The sequence below is a fragment of the Rana temporaria genome, chromosome 1, assembly GCF_905171775.1.
Source record: "Rana temporaria chromosome 1, aRanTem1.1, whole genome shotgun sequence".
Classification (NCBI taxonomy): Eukaryota; Metazoa; Chordata; class Amphibia; order Anura; family Ranidae; genus Rana; species Rana temporaria.
Genome location: NC_053489.1, coordinates 589912765 through 589926208, shown reverse-complemented (window position 1 = coordinate 589926208; position 13444 = coordinate 589912765). Strand labels below are relative to the sequence as shown.

Genomic DNA, 13444 nt, shown 5'->3' with positions numbered 1-13444 from the left:
AAGAACGAGAAGATTTTGGCAGCCTGAAGCCATTTATTATGCATGGCAATGCGTTAAAGACATTCATCGGTATGATGTGTAGGTAGGCCGCCTTGAAAGCTTTGCAGCTTTAGACCATGACCTATGTTGGTTTTACAAAAATCCAGCCATGCTTGTGAACCCGGAAAAAATGCCTAGATTGTGAAAAGGTAATGTTTTGACTATAAAAAGCCAGTTAATAGATGACTTGGATGTTAAAATTACATGGCATAATGTTCTGACGTGACGAATCTGACCTCAGGTAATAGTGAGTTGTCGTCTTATACTATAAATAATACAGCCAGGCTTTACAAAACACCAGGAAGTTCTCACTGAGGTTTGGTTGGGTTTCACATATAAAGAAGGGATATTATGCAATGGGAGTGTTTTTGAAAGATTGTGAGACGTTTACTGAGGACTGGCTGAGTAAAGGATGTGCACGTCTGAAACACACACAGCGCAGGAATGTAACGCCACAAAATGAATCGAAACAGGATTTTGTGAATACAAATACTGAACTCAGGGTAGTGTTATTGTTTCTGAAGAATGCAGATTTAACCACGAGACTGCACGGCAAGGTACCTGACACACTTCATTGTATGCTTGTATACTAGGCCTGGGATTTGATGTGTGCCTTCAATTTTTCTGACCCCTAATTGTACTTTACTCTGCTCTTTAAATAGTGGTGTGCTATTATAGTGCTATTATTGTATATATTGTTAAGATAAAGTCGATGTTAAAGTCAGTTTGCAAAGGTTATTACAAGGCATTTAACTATAATAGCAACATTTTTATGGGGCCCTCTGGCTAACTATTACTGCAACAAAGTGTTAATTGTGACATCATGTAATTGATCTCTTAACACAAAGTATGCCTAAATCACGGGCAGGCAGCGGGTGAGCTGTCAGCATAGATAGTACGCTACTAGGAACCGGTGCTTGTAAAAAAATAATAATAGTTGTAGTAGTAATAACAATAATAATTATAATGATGCTTTTAAAATATATATATATATATATATATATATATATATATATATATATTAATGCTCATGCACAATTTATAAGGTTTTAGTTGAGGAGAAATTCTGAGATTTTTTGGGCATACAGGGTTATGCAAAAAATCAAGCCAAATCGTTGCTAATCCAGTGTATGACGATACACAATAAATGAGCTGATACAATGCAGTTCAATTCAATCGAAATGGCACCCCAATACATTTTGGGATGCATGTGCATTGTAGTTCGGCAGAGTACCAACTTCGGCACATACACTATTTTTTGGCAGAGAGCCACAACATATTGCCACATGCTGTGCTGCACTACAATGCACGTCCATCAGCAAATGCCCATTCAGAATGGCATCCTATCAACACAATTTTTTTAAATAATTAATCTTTATTTATCCCAAGGGGGGGCAAGACAAAGAAATTCCAAATGCTTAAATGGGTATACAGGTACAGAACAGCAAGAACTGACAAAGTAGAACTTTTGCCATCCAAAAATGCAATGATACATAGAAGTGAACTACAGACATTCGTATCTATAGAGCTGGAGTACTGGAGACATGCCCTTGATAGATTGAACTATTACAACTAAACTAAGGGAAGCGTAGAGGAATGTGGCCTTCCAGGACGAAAACAAAACAAAATTTGTCCCGTTGATAAATGTGCTCTGGCAGTATAGTTTTAGCATTCAGTAGATTAAACTTTACTACTGCTCACTGCTGTACTTGAGGTGACCTTTATACTGTTTATACTGATCTAGACATCAAATGTCATCTTATGCCTAGTCTTTACTGTTAATCACTCTGTATGATAAATTGTGTTGTTACCATTGATAATCCATTTTATGCTTGCCTAGTTACCAGCCACAATGGGTGACAATATGTTAAAGGGGTTGTAAAGGAACTTTTTTTTTTTTTCATAATAAGCATCCTTTACCTGCAGACATTCCTCTTTTCACTTCCTCATTGAAAATAAATATGAAAAGAAAGTGCAGCGCTAGTGAAAACAAATATGCCCTGTTGGGCAATATCTTATGAAAATACAACAACAATATCAGTGTTGGTGAATAATAAGATGCACAGGGATGCACAATGACTTCCTCATTGTTCGTTTTTGCTCAGAAGTTGCTCTATTTCTTCTCTGTTCTGTTCACTTCCTGCTTGTCTGATTTTACTGACCACCGTGATGGCACTGAGAGTGATAGATACACAGGGGAGGCAGTCTGCCTCCTACCTACTTGATGTCTGTTTACCTGCACTGTCATCATTATAGGGGCCCCAGAGCATTACTTTGCCCAGGGGCGCAAGATGCTATTAAGACGGCCCTGTACTGCGGTGGTCAGTAACGTGCTCGCCCCCTCCTGGGAACTACATCTGTGTGGCAGGACGCTCTCTACATGTTAGAGACTTCAAGGAGGTGTGAATTACTGGGCGTGCCGCAATTCATACTGGGTAATGTAGTTCTTACATGAACGAGCGATGCAAACCGGGAAGTGAATGAGAGAACAGAAACTACAATGCCGGAGGTGATATAGATGAAGGAATTTAATAGGTATTTACTCGTTTTTTAACAGAATCATTACACTATTCTATCTGTCTACCTTGCAGACATTACCGTATTTATCGGGGTAAAGCGCGCACCGCCGTATAGCGCGCACCCCTAACCTGGAAGGAAAATTTCCTGAAAAAAAAGAAAATACTTACAGTTTGAATGCCCCTCGTCGGTGTCTTGCCCGGCGTCCATCGGCGGCCTTGTCCAGTCCGGCGTCCGTCTGCGGCCTCAGTGCTGTCCTCCCCGCTTCTCCCGCGCTGTTGTTGAGACGATCCCCACTTCCTGCGCCTGGCCGAGTGTACCCGAGTGTACTGCGCTCGGTATATGTCGGCGGCGGCGTTCAAACACAGCGCGGGAAGCGGGTTTCGGCGTATATCGCGCACCCATGATTTTCCCCTTATTTTAAGGGGAAAAAAGTGCGCGTATATGCCGATAAATACGGTAATTTTAGGCAAATGTTTTTTTTCCTTTACAACTCCTTTAAGTTTTCCTTTACTACTTAGTTTGGTGCCTGTTTTCTTTGATATAGCACTAGTATTGGGTACTAAATATTACTTCCAGTGGTCTCCTGTGATATTGTATGTTTGTACACTTAACCTGGTGTTTCAGAAGGGCTGAGGTTCGTAAGAAGGTTAAGGCAAAGAACAGAGTGTCCATCCTCCTATCCAGCGGCTCCTACGACTTTTCTGTGCTGCTTTACATTCTTCACTGCTTCCACTCTGCGTTCGGTCACTTGACAGTTCACAATTGCATTGTATGTAATGGCTAAAAATGTATCAGTTCTTAAAGAGTATGTATGGTCAAAACGAAAAAAATATGTTAAATTGTGTATAGAGTAGAAGTGGGTCAAACCACTTGCCAGGTTATTTCTCCGCTGGCTGTGTACCCTGGGGAGAATTACCTTTCACTTCCTGTCCCATCAACGCAATAGAAAATTGTTGGAAATCTACCATATTCCAGTGTGCCTGGAGCAAGTGTTCCTATTAGAAAATTTCTTCACCCATCTTTCTGGGAACAACTGTAAAATTTTGGGATTTCCCCTTAATTTTTTCTCAACAACAATGGCTACCAGTACATCCTTCTCTACTCTTTTCAAAGATAATTTTTTTTTCTCAAGTGATATGCTCTAATTTGTGCTTAAACAGTTTGGCAGTGTAGCACATGCATACAATATAAAGGAATGACAAAACTGGGTTCCAGGCGCTAAAAGCTGTAAATCCACCATGTTAGTATATGTATGAAACAAAAGGCACAATGATATGGTCCAAGCTCAACTGTGTTGCTGTCAGATAGCATTGGATTGAATGCTGGAGAACTGAGAAGAACCAAAAACTGACAGCGCTCTGTAGCTAAGTATAAACTGTATCTTTTTTGTTTGTTTTTTTAAATCACAAGGTTTCTATTGCGCAAGAAAAATGAAGCAAAACCAAACAAAACATTACATCACACTTCGATCTGACATTGAGAAATCAATTAGGCCTCTTACACAATGAGGAGTTTTTCAGACGGTTTAGCGCTAAAAATAGCGCCAAAATACCGCCTGAAAAACTCCTGCCCAGCATTCTCAATGTGAAAGCCCGAGGGCTTTCACACCGAGGCGATGCACTGGCGGGAGAGAAAAAAATCTTCTGCAAGCAGCATCTTTGGAGCGGTGAGAGGAGCGGTGTGTATACCGCTCCTTCACCGCTCCTTCCCGTTTGAAACAATGGCAAACCGCTGTAATACCACCCGCAATGCGCCTCTGCAGATGTGCCCTTTTTCGGCCGCTAGCGGGGGTTAATACCGCACCGCTAGCGGCCGAATCCTGCGGCAATTCCAACGGTATAGCGCCGCTATTTTTAGCGGGGCTATACCGCCACCGCACCTCCCGCCCCAGTGTGAAAGGGGCCTTACATAAACATCAGTCATACCTTACACTAGGCAGGTGACATTAAGCATTTATTGCTTGGCACATACAGTGTTAAATTCCATATGGTGAGATACTGCGAACCCTTGCCATTGTAATGGCAGCCATATCATTCCCGCTTTTTGCTTACAATGTGATATATTACACAGGCAATCATATCTCCGGGCACCCACTATGTCTATAAGCATCTGAGCAGACTTATCTGTACCAGTTCTCTAAAAACTAATTCCTTGTGTGTCAAACCAATGTGGGCCATAGTCTGTCAAATTTTCTCAGGATACCCCCTATGTTGGTATATATATTTTTCCAGGTTAACAAGTGTTAACAGCTTGAAGGGCCCCTTCCCATTGCTCTCCTGTAATGGGACCTAAGTCTGCCTCCCACTGGGCCGCTGGTTTCATAGAGAATTCCTCTAAAAGCGCATATAGGAGCATAAGATAGCACTGAGATATTATAACCTTTGTGTCCGTTGAGGTTTGCAGTATATGGGTGTGTAGCGCTACCCCTGCAGGAGCCGCTGATTTGTTGTTGGGAGCGGCGTATTAAGTTACCTTAGTGTTGTCTAGGGGTGCAGTTGGAGAACAGAGTAGTGAGCGAATGTACAGACAATGAATAAAGGTTTTCCAATGCTTTATTTCCAGGCCAACACGGCCAACATCAACATCAAATAGGAAGAAAAGGTTGATGAAGCAAGAGGGAGAACCTTGCAGTATCAGGCCTGGATATGAACCGAGCAATCCTGCTCTCAGTAGTATCAAATTGCAGTTCGTCGCCACTCTAGCCAGAGTGGGTGAAGTGCCCCTGGACAGACTCCTGCCACTAGCCTGGCAGCCGAAGTGTCACTTTAGATTGCTGGGAGGAACAGATCTCTCTCACAGACCCGGCTCTAGGGCCTCTGCCACAGGCCTATTACTTTGGATGAGCTAAATGGACGAATTGAGCGAATCCTCCCAGTAGATTTAAGCTTAGGTCACCAGATGACAGCAAAGCGTACCTGTCAGCATTCCGGTCACCAGATCCCCGATGGTTCGTTCAAGCTCTGTTGGACAACCTGCCTCCGGGTTCTCCTCAAGCCGACCCCCCAATCGAACGGCACACAGCCTGGGATCTTCTCAGTAGAGCGGGGGACCCAGCAAGTCACTGGGGCCCCTCTCGCCAATATAAAGCTCCGCGTAGCATTTGACCCCGGCCTGGAAGGCCATCGCCGGGGTCCGTTGGATGCGCGCACCCTAAAGGTGGATGCCGCACCTGGAACGCGTGAGAAGAACCAATAAAGATGGTGTCTGCCACAGATATACCCCTCCCCAGAATGCTCCGCGAGGGAAAACTCCTCTAATTGGCTGCTGGGGAAAAGTGGCTCTGCCAGAACCCCTCTAGCACCACCTGTCGCCCAGGGGTGGAAACAACACCCCTGGAGCGCAGGCTGACCTACAGGACATTTCTGGAATGACAGCAGCCCAAATTTGACAAATTGTGAATGGGAGCAAAAATAACTCTCCCATTCCTCACTAACTTTAGCCTAGTGCCCATACTGGAAGTAAGGGGGCGCTACAGGTGCAATTGGTCCTGCGCTGATCACAAGCTCTCTCCCATGAAAAAAACCTCTTTAGCAATACACACCAAACTGAGCATGTGCAGCCTGACTCCAAAGGCTCTGTCTTAATCAATATACAGCTGTCACATGACCCAGATCTTTCCTAGCCTGTCTGCAAGGAAATATAAGCAGGAGGAGCTTCAAGTGCTCTGCTGAAGGTCACGTGTTAAAAAAAACAGCCTTTGGAATACAGAGTAAAAATAAATAAATAATATCAATAAACTGTTTTAAATTGGCATACGAAAAAATATTTTTGAAATCAAATCTTTATTATTTCGTATAAATAACATGGTGTGCGCGGATTTGTGCCAGTCACAGGCTTGCCCTGTGTCACGCCCCTCCAGCCTGTGTCTTAAAATAAGAGGGAGGTAGAGCCACCATCAATCAATATGTAATATCCCGTCCCCCATTGTGTTTAGCTGGTTAGTGAGCATAGAGAAGAGTGAGAATAAACTGTCATTTACCACTATGTATACGCCTACATGTGTGAGGCAAAGGTGTGATAGGGAGGAAATGCTCAGCATAGAAGCTCACTTAAAACTGAGCATGCGCAGAGTTGCCACTACAGCTGTAAAATCCTCCCTAGCTGAATTGGGAACATAAAGTGGTGATGGAGGGCAGCAGGATCAACCAGTTTTTTTTTCCCAGAAAACAGAAAACAAACCCCATAGTGACTGAGTGAGTATAAACAGCATGAAATACACCATTTATGGCTAGTTTTTTTATGATGTGGGCTTAGTGACACTTTAAACAGGTTTTACTGTAAACAGCTTTGATTTTTATTATTACTTTACAATAGGTTACTCATTTCACTTTTCTTTATTTAGTATATGTATACCCTTAGCTGTTTCTGACTTTGTGAAAGCTTTTAAAAACACACACTTTGTGAACGCTGTCTTCTGGGGTCCCTCGGCGGCTGTCTCGGCTCCTCCTCGCAAAAGCTTTCCACCTTCATGCGAGCGAGCATGGTGGAAAGCTTTTGCGAGCGCGCTCCCGTGATACAGCGGCTGCCATAGCCACCGACTGTATGACTCGCCCCCCCCCCGGCGCGCCGCGTCATCCGCTGTGATTGCCAGCAGCGCCAGCCAATGGCTGCGCTGCTATCAATCCTTCCAGCCTAGCCAATCAACAGCCAGGCTGGGAACCAAAGAGGATCACGTGGACGCGTGCGGGACTTTCGAGGGGTCAGGTAAGTAAAACGGGGGTTCGGGGGGGGCCAGTACCATCGGATGTTTTTTCACCTTAATGCATAGGATGCATTAAGGTGAAAAAACATTTACCTTTACAACCCCTTTAACTGTTGCATAAAGTGGTTGTAAAGGGTTTACAACCACTTTAAGTCCAGATAATAAAATGCCCCTTGATGTGAAAACCTTAAAGTGATAGTAAAGGATTTTTTTGTTGTTGTTGCTTTAAAATTAAAAAGATGTTATACTACAGGAGAGTCAGGACGCCCACTAACACACAGCTCCTTTCTGTATCTGCAACGTAGAGAGCGTCCTGACTATTCTGTAGTCCAAGGGAGGGGGGAGCATGACACTCCACACCAGGGAGAAAGCCTTGCATTACTGTGTGGAGTTACAGAAAGAAGAACAGGAAGTGAGGATTTTTCAGAAGAAATAAGGACATTTAAAAGCAAAATGGAAGGATGAGGTAAGTGAAGGAGGACTGCACTAAGGTAAAGGAAGCTATTTAGGGAAATTTTGTTTACCTTTACAACCCCTTTAACCCTAGCAGCCCCACTACAAGGGAGGACTTTTCCCAGAGTTTAGTTTTCCCATGACTTTATTCACAATAGGGTTTATTCACTAAATTTGGCGAGAACAAAATGTGGTGCAGCTGTGCATGGTAGCCAATCAGCTTCTAACTTCAGCTTGTTTAATTAACTTTTGGCAATAAAACCTGGAAGCTGATTGGTTTCTATGCAGTGCAGCACCAGATTTTGCACTCTCCAGTTTCAGTAAATCAACTCCTTTGTGTCTTGGCGACCAAACAGGATGTGAGGACAATCTCCACAAATGCACAAATTCCCCACTCACTCCAAGGAAAAGTTAGTTATTAAAGAAACAGAAACCACAACCTTGAAGTCTAAAATCCAGCTGAATTCCTAATTTTCCCCATTGCTGCCTTTCACAAACTTTATCTACTTTTCTTCATCATTAAAGCTCACTGCTTCTCTTTCAACAAATGTTTCATCTTTTTTATTATTTTAAAAAGTGAATTATAAACTAGGGACTCATTTGTTCTAATCTACCATTAATCTTCCCCATAGGCCTGCAAATGACCATGGAACAATGTGGTAGTAAACAGGCAAGTGGTATTTTGGCCGTTAACATCACCGGTTGGAGGGGGAAGGCATTATTTTTTATTTTTTTTATTGAATTAAGTGTTAAGAAGTAAATAGAAAAAATAAAATCCATCAGGCCACAAATAAATTGACCCAATAATAAAGAATATAGGACAAGGTCGGGCAGATTGCAAATTGAACAGAGAATTTACTGACAACATCATTATTTCCAGTATAACTAAAGAAGAGAAAGTACAAGTGTTAATTCAGCTTAACGTATGGAAATGTGTATGGGAAATAATACCATGCAAGTGAGTTGCAAATGAGCTGCTTGGGGAAAATCCTTTATTACTGAGCACCATAATCAAGATATAAAAACTCTAGGCTGTAACTGGACATATTCATCTTAGGAACAAATAGCCAAAAAATAAACAATAAAATTAAAACAAATCGAATGACTAAAATACAACAAAAAACAAAATTACATTTTAGTCAAAAGTCTATGACTAAAACTAAATTGTATTTTGATGTCAAAATTAACACTGGTTATATATCATAATGGTTCAATCTATGTCTTTAGTGCATGTTCAAACATTAAAAGGGAATTATGGATTTGTTTTGTTTTTTCCTCCATCATACTTACCTAGGTGGATGCTCATGCAGTGTCTCTACACTGAGAACTGAGTGATCGAACATTGCTGATGGCTTGGTTTTCACAGCTCCCTGAGCAGAGAACTGCTGACTGTAAATCAGCAGCTCTCCGCTCTGTTCCTCCACGCTCAATGGAGTGCTGAGCTGTGGAGGGGCTGGGAATGGCCGTCTCATTCTCTCAGTGGCTTGCTGAGAGGCTGAGATGGGTATCAGTCCAGGCACTTGGCGGATCCAGACTCCCATTGTCGGAATGACGCAGTGCCTGCACTGATTTCTGTGATGTCAACAGAGAGCGGACTGCAGTGGTTAGTTCTCTAGCTGTTCTGGGAACTTAAACTGCTCTCCTCCAATGATCAGACTTGTTCTGACACCCCCCGCACAACCACTCACTGGGAAGCTCAGTGTGCTGCTGCTCCCCCCCCCCCCAGCTCTTATGCAGCTAAGAACAGAGGGAATGTGATCATTATATAAAATTATAAAAAAGGGATAAAAAGGTATTTATAATGTTTTTTTATATCTATACGCAAATGTTTTGCCTTTCATTTCTATTTCAAACTGAATGGGTTGTTTTACAAGGTGATCGTTTACCATCACTTTAATACCATAAATAATAACATGTTATTAGATTTTTGCTCCAGGAGTATAAAATGAGTTTGGAAATTCTAGAGAAAAGCTTAACCACTTCCTTCCACGCCTATAGTCATATGATGTCCGCAGATGGTATCTCCCATCCTAGGCGGGCGTCTTATGACGTCCTCGGCTTCCCGGCGGCATAGGGGGCACGCACACCCACTCACCGCATCACCGAGGAGCCCATGCACGTTCTTGTGACAGAGCAGGAACGTGGATCTGTGTGTCTTAGCATATAGGAACACTGATCGGTCTCCTCCCCTAGTCAGTCCCATCCCCCTACAGTTGGAATCACTCCCTAGTCAACACATTTAACCCCTTGATCGCGCAATTGTCATTCAAAATGTTAAAGCGCTGAAAGCTGAAAATTGGCCTTAGCAGGAAGGGGGTGAAAATGCCAGGTATTGAAGTGATTAAATAATGCATTGCAATTTAACGAAACCCTTTAGATTTTAGTAGACTAAAATGAATTTAGTTGACTAAAATGTAGGAGATTTTAGTCGACTAAATCACGACTAAAACTAAAACAATTCAGATAACTAAAATACGACTAAAACTAAAATATAGCATTTTAGACTATGACTAAAATTAAATCAAAATTTGATGTCAAAATTAACACTTTAGTCAACCTAAATGTCAGTTAATCATGGATACTTTAGAGTTTAATTAAATTATGTTATCTAATATCACTTAAAACTCTTCATCAAAATTCCCCTTATATAGCGTCATACAACCTAGATTTTTAGCAATGTAGAATTTGCAAATAGTTGGGAAATTCAGCTTGAATAGAATGACATCTTAGGGAGAGAGGGCATAGATTGAAACCAGCTCAGGGTTCTTCGGCAATGCAGTGTCCAATCAAGACTATCACTGTTGTCCGTATAGACCAATATTTAAACTATATTGACATAGGTATCACTGTTTTCCACACATACTGATGGATTAATTCTTCACAGGTTCACAGGTTCAAGAACAAGGAACAACCAACATAATGAAAAAGAGCGCAATAATATCAAAAGTGTTCTGTCTATCTTTGCTTCTGACATTCCTGTTTCTGCCAAGCAGCTTTGGTAACGTATGTACTGGATCCCAACTACACATCAATCCATCTTTGGTCACGCAGCTGGATTTACGTCAGTGCAATATTCGCAACCTTCAAGAAAGTGATTTCAAATTATACACCAATTTACAGAGAGTGGACCTGTCTCATAACCTTCTAGAAGAGATAGACTTTTCAGTGTTCAAGTTTAATACCATTCTAGAACATCTAGACATTTCACACAACAGACTACACATTATAAACTGTAGCTCATTACAATTTATTAAAGACATAAAACAACTAAATATGCCCTACAATAATTTTGAAACAATGGATCTTTGCAAGGAATTTGGATACTTGACAAAGTTGGAACACCTTGGATTGAGCAGTAAAAGGATTGAAAGAAATGATTTTGCAAATATTGCACTCCATGAATTGAAAAGTGTGTTTCTGGCACTTGAAGAATTGCAAGAATATGAACCTGGTAGTCTAAGGCTACTGAATACTGAGAAGATACATATTATTTTACCCAAAATTATCCACATCTCCATTTTCTTGCTGTATGATGCCTTTAAATCAACAATAACTCTGGAAATCTCTCAAATTCAATGTATACCGTGCCCTGTGGGGCAGATGGCTTTTATTACCAAAAACTCAAACATATCAACTCTAATTCTTAGCAATTTTACAATGCCATGGAGTGCCATGAGTAGGTTTCTGGAAGGTTTCTGGAAGTCCTCAGTTAAACGTCTCTTCATTTATGGGTACACAGTCATAGGAGATTTTGAGTATGAACCCATTGATGTCTCGAAAGGTTCAATAGAATCTTTACATATTGAAAATGTTATGTCTCTAGTGTTTGAATTTTATGAACATCCGTTGCCCATTTTTTCAGAAATGTTTGTCGGCAATTTGACTCTATCCAATGCAGATCTTACATACTTCGTTTGTCCAAAATTACCAAGCATTTTCCAGTTTCTAAACTTTGCAAATAACGGAATTACCGATGGTATTTTTCAACAATGTAGATCTCTTCTAGTTTTGCAGTATCTAAACTTACACAATAACCGACTAGAGAGGCTTCTGAGCTTAAGCTCAATGACTTCAACTATGGATTCTCTGCTCCATCTAGATGTGAGCTTTAATTCTCTTTATTATGATCACAATGTACGCTGTGAATGGTCAGAAAGTCTGGTCTTCCTAAATCTGTCCAGAAACAAGCTAACAGATTCAGTTTTCAAATGTCTGCCAAATAATGTTGAAATACTGGATCTTTCCCGAAACCAGATAAAAAGTATTTCTAAAGACATTAAATTGTTAAGAGCATTAAAAGAAATATATCTTGCATTAAACCAGCTAAGCAATATACCAGATTGTAGACACATAAGCAAGAATTTGAGGGTCCTAAACATAGATAACAATGTCATATTCTCTCCATCGGGTGATTTCTTCCAGAGCTGTCGAAATGTAAAGACAGTGAGTGCTATAAACAATAAATTTGTTTGTAATTGTGAAATGCGAGCATTTGTTAGCGCTATCCAGGCATTTAAAGGAGAAATGTTGGGGTGGCCATCATCCTATAATTGTGAACTTCCTGAAGAATTTAGAGGAATCATTCTTAATGACTTCCATCTTTCTGAGGTATCATGTAATGTATACCTTTTAATAGGCATTGTTGTGGGTTCAGTATTGATTGTGGTATTTTCCATAGTTTTTACGTGTAAATATTTTGATGTACCTTGGTATTTGAGAATGATTTTTCAGTGGCTGAGAGGAAAATATAGGGTACGGCAGGTTAATGTAGCAGAGATCCATAAAAGCAAACATTTCCATGCCTTTGTCTCATATAGCCAAAAAGACAGTGACTGGGTAAGAAACTTTTTGATGCCCAACCTTGAAAAAGATGATAGCTCAATAAGAATTTGTCTCCATGAAAGAGACTTCATCCCAGGCAAAGCCATTGTTGAAAATATCATCTGCTGCATAGAAAAAAGCTTCAAGTCTATCTTTGTCCTTTCTCCAAATTTTCTTCAAAGTGAATGGTGTCATTATGAATTATACTTTGCACAGCATTCATTATTTGGCAAGAATTCAGACAACCTAATACTCATTTTACTAGAACCAATACCCCAATATCTTATTCCTGACAAATACAGTAGATTAAAAGCACTCATGAAGGAAAGGACTTACATGGAATGGCCAATGGAGAAAGCCAAACAAGGCCTTTTTTGGGCTAACCTCAGGGGAGCTATTCAAATAGACCTTCCTGTTCCAGAGGGGGAGTTATTTGAAGAGGAGACGGAACTTCACAACCATAGAGAGTCTGATGGACATAACCTGTAAAGAAGAGTTATAACAATGAACAAGACTGTTTGGCCATATAATTGCCTGTTTTAAAAAGACTAAATTATATTTTGTAAAGATAATGAAGAATTAAACATACTTGAAAAATCAAGACCTCAACTAAGGTTTGTGTGACGGAAAGCTCTAATATTGCAACTTGTTATACTTATTTTGAAGTTACTATGCTCAAGTACATGTCTAAATGTTATTATGATTGTACAAATGCTTTTTTTTTATTATTTACAATAAAAAATGTATTGAGAAAAAAAGAAAATAATAATTAAACATACACATTTCTGAATTTTATGGCAGTCTTATAAACTGAGGTTTGGAAGCCTCAGAGCACTAAAAGCATAATGGTGATAAATGGTTAACAGGCGTAGCTGTATAAAATTATGTGGTGATCATAAAAAAATAATT

At 40.6% G+C, this 13444-nt stretch overlaps 1 protein-coding gene across 1 annotated transcript; it reads left to right on the top strand.

The window, feature by feature from the left end:
* The first annotated feature begins 373 nt into the window (after nucleotides 1–373).
* On the top strand, nucleotides 374–13060 carry LOC120924276 (toll-like receptor 1). The gene is made up of 2 exons (XM_040335134.1): nucleotides 374–596; nucleotides 10599–13060. The coding sequence occupies exon 2, from the start codon at nucleotides 10634–10636 to the stop codon at nucleotides 13022–13024; it is 2391 nt and encodes a 796-aa protein (XP_040191068.1). The 5' UTR covers nucleotides 374–596; nucleotides 10599–10633; the 3' UTR covers nucleotides 13025–13060.
* Nucleotides 13061–13444: the final 384 nt, after the last annotated feature.

Bases quoted from the DNA above. Each gene is read 5' to 3' on its own strand.
- LOC120924276 (XM_040335134.1), top strand. From the start codon at position 10,634: ATGAAAAAGAGCGCAATAATATCAAAAGTGTTCTGTCTATCTTTGCTT.